The sequence below is a fragment of the Dreissena polymorpha genome, chromosome 6 (genome assembly GCF_020536995.1).
Source record: "Dreissena polymorpha isolate Duluth1 chromosome 6, UMN_Dpol_1.0, whole genome shotgun sequence".
In the NCBI taxonomy this organism is placed as follows: Eukaryota; Metazoa; Mollusca; class Bivalvia; order Myida; family Dreissenidae; genus Dreissena; species Dreissena polymorpha.
Genome location: NC_068360.1, coordinates 73,060,156 through 73,069,946, shown reverse-complemented (window position 1 = coordinate 73,069,946; position 9,791 = coordinate 73,060,156). Strand labels below are relative to the sequence as shown.

At 33.3% G+C, this 9,791-nt stretch overlaps 1 protein-coding gene across 6 annotated transcripts in view; it reads right to left on the bottom strand.

The window, feature by feature from the left end:
• Nucleotides 1-250: 250 nt before the first annotated feature.
• Nucleotides 251-9,791, bottom strand: part of LOC127836160 (acetylcholinesterase-like) — a 69,553-nt gene continuing 60,012 nt past the window's right edge. For 5 of the 6 annotated variants that reach the window (XM_052362593.1, XM_052362594.1, XM_052362592.1 and 2 more), the window contains exon 5: nt 3,867-5,007. In XM_052362593.1, coding sequence (XP_052218553.1) covers nt 4,865-5,007 — 143 coding nt within the window. In that variant the 3' untranslated portion in view covers nt 3,867-4,864. Of the gene's footprint in view, nt 410-3,866; nt 5,008-9,791 lie in introns of those variants that run through there. The other variant, XM_052362590.1, reaches the window with a different exon arrangement.

The following is a 9,791-nucleotide window of genomic DNA, read 5'->3' as shown; positions in this document are numbered from 1 at the left end:
ATACAATGTAAACCATCTGTTATTGTTTACTTTAATGTATACAGTGTCTATAAACAAACATGGTAAATACATTATAATAATATAATATGACACAATATTTAATGTAAATCTTGTGTACGTGTCTGATATTTATTTTTTCTAAAACGATATTATTTATGAAATCGATAAGTAAATCATGAAAAACAGCAGTGTTTGAAATGTAAACAATGACATTAAGACATATGAACCAAAATGGTACCCGTCTTTAAAAATCAAACATAACAAAATTACATTATGGATATGACGCTAAAAAATGTGAACCTATAGTAGTAAGCAGCACATAATACAGCCGGGAACCGCTCCTGGATATATAACGAACTAAGGGTGCCACTTGTGGTAACGTTCGTGCATGGCCGCGCGCTGAATTCCTCTGAAATTAAGATATCACATTAAAATAAAACAAATTTGCTTTTATTTTTACAATTTGGTCTTTGGTGAAGTCTGGCTTTATAAAATATTTTTAAAAGTATCAAGCAAAAATAACAGATACGATATTATTATGATAATTAGTTTTTATTCATCAATTTTAATGATGTATACGGATGACGATGATAATGAAGATTAGAATAACAATATCAATATTATTAATCATTTAATCATAGTATTAAGACGATGAAATGTTTATCATGATTATATTCACGTACTAAAAGATCATAACAATTATTAAAAACAACAAACAACCACAAACAAATATTCAAAGTTCACACATAGTCATAGAAACAATACGTTAACAAATGACCTAAATAATGTTCTAAGTTCCGTTTGAATGTGTTAATAGTAGGTGCGAGTCGTTTAGTTATCAGAATATCATTCCATACATTCCTTCGGCAATTAAAGAAAGTTCATTAACAATATTTAGTTCCAAACGCAGGAAAAGATATTCTAAGTCGTATTCGTGGTGAATTAGGTGATAGTCTTAGTGGCTTTTTGAGCAATGCGGTTGGAATGCTTGAAACGACGGGGTGAAATACCTTATGATTTTATTAATATTTAGCGATGTTTTACCGATTACTACATTGGATTTGTCTGGTTATATCTGATATCCTGACATCCACTCGTGTTTTAATTCCAATTAAGATTCTAATTATATCCTGTCCTATTTTGAAGAAGCGGGGATGTATTACGTTGTACCTGTCCGTTGGTAGTCAATCCGTAGAACATTCCGCCGCCGCACAATATATTGCAATTAACCGATTAAGTTAGGCTGGTTACATGGAGGAAAGGCACAAGCTGATCGATTTTAAAGGCAACACGTAAAACGTCAAGTTCAAACGAACTTGTCAACTTGTTAGTGGGTTGTTTGTGCAGTGATCGAGTGGTGTCTCAACACACATGAAATAACCGTTCTACTACAAAATAAACAGATCTGTTCATGTAAAGACTGTCTTACCAGGCCGGATTCCTCGTATCTCAATAGTAACTCTTCCGCTTGCTTTCAAGTCATCAAAACAAAGAAACCCAATTAGATAACAGTCATGAGCCATCGTAACCGAACGGTCAAAATAAAACATGACCTCAGCCCTTCAACACTTATGAGGTACACAATAACATGAATATGAGTTTTCAAAGGCATTCGTGTCGTTTCGGATCAATTTAAATGGCATATTCATGTGTATGGCATGGCTACCTTTCCAGCTAAGGCCATTGTACTGATAATTAGTGGTTGAAACTCAGCAATAATAATACAATAATACAAAAATGTCTTCTTCATTTATTCTTATATAAGATCTTTTAAACAATTAAGTATGAAATATATATATAATATTTTATTGAAGGGTTCCCACCGCGCCACCACACTTGCCGACGTACCGCTATGGTTCTCACAAAATAGTGACACTGCCTGCAAACGCAGGTTAAGACAAATCGTTTCCGTCAAACGGCGAAGTTCCCCAGTTTTGAGAATTTCTTGACAGGTGATGACAGGAATCACGGAATCTCATCCTACTACCATAAAACAAGTTTAATATGGGAATACTGTAGGATTATTTACATAACCACTAATTCAGTGTTTTGATTTGTTTTCAGAAAAACGTAGGCATTCTTTTGTGCAAGAATCTTCTACAAAAAAAAAGGAATCCGTCAGATTTTTTACACGTTGTCCACTTTACGGTGGAAAGTTTATATTCGTTGTTGTGAGTGTGTTTAATCTAATATTTGTATGATTTGGGATATTCATATCCGAAAAATGACTTATTTTGCTTAAAAATATGTTACGCGGCCAAACCGAAAAAAAGACTTTTGCTACGGGTGGAGATTCTAAACGTTAAGATGGTAAAACACCTTGTTTGTATGGGGTTAAATCATGTTTGACAAATTAACAGCTGAAACATTCATGGTATGAGCAAACATTAACAAGAGTATTTGAGTTGGATAAGGTCGAGATCAAAGTAAAATCTTACATAAATGTTAGAGTATTTGCAACATTACTGGTATCTTTCAGAAATAAAGATATCGGTTAACAATTTGGATATGAATGTGTATTTGCATATGTTGTATTTTAAACACACTACATCGTATTATTTCCTTCTTTGCTTACGTTGCAATGCTCATCATTCTTATGCAATATGGATCTTAACATCCATTATTGCTGCTTCTTCCTGTATTTGCGCGATAATGATCAGAAATATGAGTTTTATGATGTATATTCTGAAAAAAAATCGGTAAAGAAGGAATGTAGTTGACACTTGTCCGTAGTTTCATTGCATCGTTCCTAAAAAGTTGTAACTCTGTTGCTCTTTCCTACCATTGAGTAATTAAATGGTAATTACATTGAATGCGTTTTAATTACATTTTACTTTTGTTTAATTTGAGTTGCAATTCTATGAGATTAAATTTTATTTACATGAATATTGCTGGGTCAAGTGTGAGGTTGAGCGCTCTAAAACCGTTTTAAACCCCCAATGCTTTGCATTAACCGTTCCAAGGCGGTGACCCCAGATTTATTCTTATATGTGTTTATGTTGTTTTGTATTGTGCTGTTTTGTGCTGTTTTGTACTGTTTTTGCATTGGTAACTTGCCTTAAATAAAGGACCAACAGATTGTAGATAATGAGGATTCAATACTGCTCCAGCAGCTGGAGTTTCACTTCTTCATATTAAAAAAAGTTCCTCAGTACAGAAGTAATATATTTGCCCATACAATAACTTGCGGTGAGTGTGTGTACTACTATTTTAAGTAATATCTGGCAAAAAAGATACCAAGTGGGCAATGTATAACTATCACAGTATATTATGCTCTGTATTTTTTTAAGTAATCGTAATTCATATACATACACCTGTATGTACAACAAATAATGGCATTCAATACAAACGAGACAAAGAAAAATAATGCTGCATAGATATACATATAGACACAACATGTCAAAAACTAACAACATTTATATGCTTCAGTTGAACTACATTAATAATGCAAATTTCGGCAAAATGAAACATGCACAACAACACTACCGATGTAACCTGAGTTTTATGTGAGGTTTGTATTTAACATAACATTTTAACAATTTCAAATAAAAATGTAGCGATACAACTACAATAATTGTTCATGTTACGAAAACGTCGATTTCTTTAAAAGAAAAAAAGCTTATAACATGTTTTTTCTAATATAATAATCTTGTATATTATATATTGTATATAATACGAAGCACTCCTTTATTAAGATTGGCCCTTAGCAAACAATAATACAATATAATACAATATACATTATAATTTAACAACATATATTTTTATAATAAGAATGAGAAAGCATTCATGATGATGCAACATTTAAGCAAATAGCAGTTTATTTCCTAATATACGCGAAGTACTCATTGCATTGCATTATTGTAGATGATGCATATTTCATTACCTAAGAAATTCGTTGAGTAAATTAAAATCAAGGAAAGCACGTGTGTAAGATTTTGGAAATTTCAAGCATGATTGATCCTTAAGTTAGAAGAATATACAAGTATTATCATTAGTAAGTTGTGTATGCATACTAGTGTTCCATGGTGTGTGATGCAACAGATATACATGTATTACCCACAATGCTTTCGAGAAACGGCCTTGTAATATACTTAACGCTTTTACGTGAGTCTTCATAAATGTCTTGATGGTAAGGATCTCAATAAGTTTTGATTAAAGTGTGTTTCAACGATTAAAAACATTCAGAGGCATTCATACGTTCTCTGTATCACATAAAGTATTGCACATGTGTTGCTCTCACATTGTGAGTGTCAATAAAATTGTTATGAAGCTGTTTTCAACGCGTAAAATGCTAAATGTCACAAAAGCATACACGATTATGTAAATGCATCCCACTCAATAAGTTTTATGTACCGGTCGGCAAGTGTACAAGTGTATACATGTGGTTGTATGCTGTCCACACGTACATCAAGACTTGGCCCGTTATTATATATTTAATCTGAACATATCATGCGGCCTTAAGAAGGATACTCTAATTTAGAACATTATTTGTTCTGGATATGCAAAGTATGTATAGGTTTTATTGTGTTGCAAGCAGCTGATCAACACGTTAACATAACCTTAATATTTCCAAACGAATTACGAACAGATAAATCCATATCGTAACACAAGTGATATATGTTTTCAATTACCATTAACTGCTTTATAGAGACATGGCTTGGATCTTCCATTTTCTGTCATCCCAAACGATGACGTGCTCAAGGCGGTTTAAATGAGTTAAATGTTACTTACTAGTATATCACCTCACATCCTTATATGAGACATTTATTATCTGTAAATGCGACGTCGTTCTGACTTGTGTAATACCAATGGTGGTTTAAATCTTTCGTTGTGATATGACAATGTTTTTGTGAAATGACGGATTTTAAGGCGACGGACATCTTTCGGATTTTTTCAATCCATTGTCCAACAAGAAACTGTCGAACTGCGTTTTCCACTCTACGATGTATTTCGTGCTCCATTCGTTGAACTGCATTTTCCATTCAACTTCCATTTGCGACATGTCCGCTATAAATAGAAGAACACACTGTAATAGAAGACCAAGCTATAATAGAAGAACAAATTATTTAAGTGAAAAAGAAAACTTTCCACCTAAATATATAAAAGTGCATAAGCCAAATAAAGCATGTGTATCTCAATTAGCTGTGAAAAGGTACATTTCCAATTATAAAGATTATTTATTGAATAGTTGATAAGACACAAAGTAAAAAGGGCACTCGTTATCATAAGTCTTTAAAATATAGATAATGGCTGAAGAAAGACAGCACTCACAGGAGAGCTTTATAAAAACTAATCATAACAATACAATCATGATTTTAGGTCGGGCTACAAAGACCTCGTGAAGAGGCTAGTAGGACCTGTACATAAACTCTGATATACACACACAATCATGATTCGAGGATCGTTTAACACTTCTTTAGTAAAAAAAATATTTATGTTCAGAATGCATCAATGCTACACATAAAATGTATTATTTTCATTTCAAACACTTGTTGTGGTCTACGTGATAATCCTGGCCCAACGGACAAAGTTAACATGCCTACGCTTCAACACATGTTAGTTATTTGAAAATAACGCACACATGATTCAGTATCTACAATAAACACTATGTATCCTTGCCAGAGAACAATCGTGAGAAACATGCAAGCCAATACGAATCAAAGTTCAAAGTACAAACAAACACAGACATTAAGTTTTCATGGCATTTAACAAACACATGACGGCAGGTAATAATTTTAATCCAGACGAACACGTGCGGGTTCTTATTTCATATGTTTTTTTTATTTTTTTAGTAACGGTAACCCGGTCAAATGTTGTTGTTTCTTTTTTTAAATCGGTAAGAAACATCAATGCCATTCAATGAGTAAACTATTTTTCACTCCAGTACAACAAAGCATACATTCATATCGCACTTTAAAAGAAAAAAGAAAGGCACACGCTAATAATATCCAAAAAATCCAGAATGCTCGATACAGTTACATACATCGTTGAATGGAATAGCCATTAGATAGTTTGGCGAAAGGTTGAACAGGTAGGCATAAAAAGCCTCCGGAAGGTGTGTAAGTTAATTATTTGTTACGAAGCTTCAACACTAGTACATATTCATTCAAAGCAAGACAAATACAGGACAAGCCGCGTTTGTAATCTTAACTCTCCTTTGAATTCGATTATTTTGCTTTCTGAGTTGTCTCAATCACACAATACTACCAGTAACACTACTGTCTATCATACATCTATACACAATACTACCAGTAACACTACTGTCTATCATACATCAATCACACATACTACCAGTAACACTACTGTCTATCATACATCTATCACACAATACTACCAGTAACACTACTGTCTATCATACATCTATCACACAATACTACCAGTAACACTACTGTCTATCATACATCTATATATCAATCACACAATACTACCAGTAACACTACTGTCTATCATACATCTATCACACAATACTACCAGTAACACTACTGTCTATCATACATCTATATATCAATCACACATTACTACCAGTAACACTACTGTCTATCAGACATCTATATATCAATCACACAATACTACCAGTAACACAACTTCTATCATACATCTATACATCAATCACACAATACTACCAGTAACACTACTGTCTATCATACATCTATATATCAATCACACAATACTACCAGTAACACTACTGTCTATCATACATCTATATATCAATCACACAATACTACCAGTAACACTACTGTCTATCATACATCTATATATCAATCACACAATACTACCAGTAACACTACTGTCTATCATACATCTATATATCAATCACACAATACTACCAGTAACACTACTGTCTATCATACATCTATATATCAATCACACAATACTACCAGTAACACTACTGTCTATCATACATCTATATATCAATCACACAATACTACCATTAACACTACTGTCTATCATACATCTATATATCAATCACAACAATACTACCAGTAACACTACTGTCTATCATACATCAATCACACAATACTACCAGTAACACTACTGTCTATCATACATCTATATATCAGCAGTATATTTGTCTTAAACTTTTAACATTGCTTATAAGATAACAAAACCTCATCAAACTAGATCATAGCACATTCATGATTGTCAGCTGCCCCAAATAAATATCAACCTCTAAATCAAAGAAAAGTAAAACAAATATCTTACCTCTTGACAGAAACACGACAACATCGTCTCTTGCTTATGACCGTACGCCATGCACACGTTATATGTTAAGAGGCTTGATTGCTGTTACTGAAGTCATCATGCACTTGTGTGAGACATCGAATTTGATCACGCAGATACATTAAAATCACGCCATTCGGTTAGAGATCGCAAGTTAAGTATTGGATGCAGCACACGCATTAGACAAGTGGGTTAATCGGTCATCAAGCAACACAAACAAAACAAATGAACCAGGAAGGAAAAGCAAGCCATGCTAATTTGCAATAACAAACTGCACTTTTATAGGCTTTTTAAGGAAAGAATGGTTAATAAACAATCCACTGAGTTACGTGATTCTATATGTTTCTCATTATAAAATCACGGAATAACTGTTAAACAAGTGATACTATTCTAGTAGCCAAAGTGCTATACGTTAAGCACGTCAGTAAGAGCTAAGGCGATTCTTTATGTGTATTGATAAATTGATTGCAAAAGATCGGAAGAAATTACTGGATCTCTACCAGAACATCTATACTTTAAATGCATGTGTGTTCAGATGTTGCGGTTAAATATATAGATAATTAACTTACGGATAAATTACATAGTCATTATTCATGTCGAATACAGGGCTGACTGACGGCCGTTGGTCAGTTATAATTAAATGGTTAACTAACTGCCAATACCGTTGTTGGTTACGTCGTGTGTATATTTGACGGTAAATTAAGCCACTGGTTTATCCGTATTATTGTGTTTGGTCACAGTGAATAAGAACATACGTTTTTATGTAAAGTCCGTATTTTCTCAACTTTTAAAATATGAATAGTTTCACGGTTGATTATTACGGTGCATGTTTATATATGTATGTATGTCCTCGTCAAGCTTTAGTGTTTTCTTAATGACGGACTTCGTGCATTGGGAAAACAATTCATCGTGTCAAGCATTATATATGGGCCGTGCTATGAGAAAAGGGGTTAAATGCATTTGCGTAAAGTGTCGTCCCAGATTAGCCTGTGCAGTCCGCACTGGATAATCAGCGACGACTTATTAAGCTTTAATAATAGTTTTCGTTTAAAGAATGTCTCTTCTTAGCTAAAATCCAGTTAAGGCGGAAAGTGTCGTTCATGATTAGCCTGTGCGGACTGCACAGGCTTATCTGGGACGAGACTTGACGCACATGCATTAAACCCCCTTTTCACTGAGCACGGATCATATATTAGGAGTGCATTGAGTTTTTTAAATACTTCCTGTTGACGGGGAAATAGGCTGGAGGTATAAAGCTCGTTGTTCTAACCTTAATATCGCAGATAGGAGACAAGAAGTGTCACCGAAAATCATTATAAATGTGTTGTATTTTTCATCAATATTTAACTGTACATGATTAAATACATATTTCCTTTGTTTTTGCTTTCGTTACTTTTAAACATTAAAAATATACCCAAAGTCTTGATCACTAAAATATTTTAGTACTTTTCATTGACGTCTGTCGTATTCTTTTCTTTTGTGATACGTTTCCAGTAGTTTAAATATGATCGGAAACAGCACTTTGTGTAAAATGCTAATTGAATTATGTTATATACAAAATTAAATTACAATAAGGGATTCTTTTCGAGTGGTCAAAACAAAACCTCCAATGTGCTACCTATGTAAACCACGCGGCAATTGCAAAGTACGAATCACATGGCCGGTAATTAACATTAATCACTGTGGCTCTGTTTGAACTTGTTCGATGTTTTAATGCTAAAATAACACATTCAGTCACTGTGGACTAGTGAATACGTTGTTAATTGAGAAAAAAATAGACTATTAAAAGTATTTAACAATACATATGATTGGTTTCACAAAGTATTGGATCGATTGCACAATTCGCATCTTAATCTGTAAGTTTAAAGTGTATAATGCAATACAACTTCACAGAAAGAGATTAACCAACAATACCACTAGTCACGTTAAATACGTACAGTATTGATACGTTTGATGACATTCAAAAATAAGGAACAATTATTAAATTATTTTGCAAAAAGTAAGATATTCCAAGACGCCGATGATGTTGTCATTGGAATTCCCCCGCCAGATATTTCAACCAAAAGATGAAAACAGAAGAATAACCGAGTAAACGTTCGAAAAACATTACAAAATAAAATATTTGTATAATAATAAATAAGCATATTTCCATTACTAGAGCATTATAGCCCAGCAAAAGAACTTTTAATTAAAATACAGTAACGGACCAGCGATTCACGTCATTTTCAAACAAAATATACTTCCACATTGTATATCACCACTTAAACAAATAAATTAACACACAGTCTATATCATTCTTATCTGCAGTTTCCGGTATATAAATTAAACAAGAAATGGAAGTCTGGTGTTCTGAATATTGGCGTGATTTATTGATCGATAATAAGACGAGTGCAACTTAATCACGCAATACACGGCGGTAGAACTGTTAACATGGCATTCTTGATGATTTTGCAAAATCATAAGTTTCCTGTGCATGTGGAATGAGCCACTGACTATAAGATGAAATAAAATATATGATTCAACAATAAATACTTTACTAATATAAACAGCTAATCGAGCGAAAGTTATAC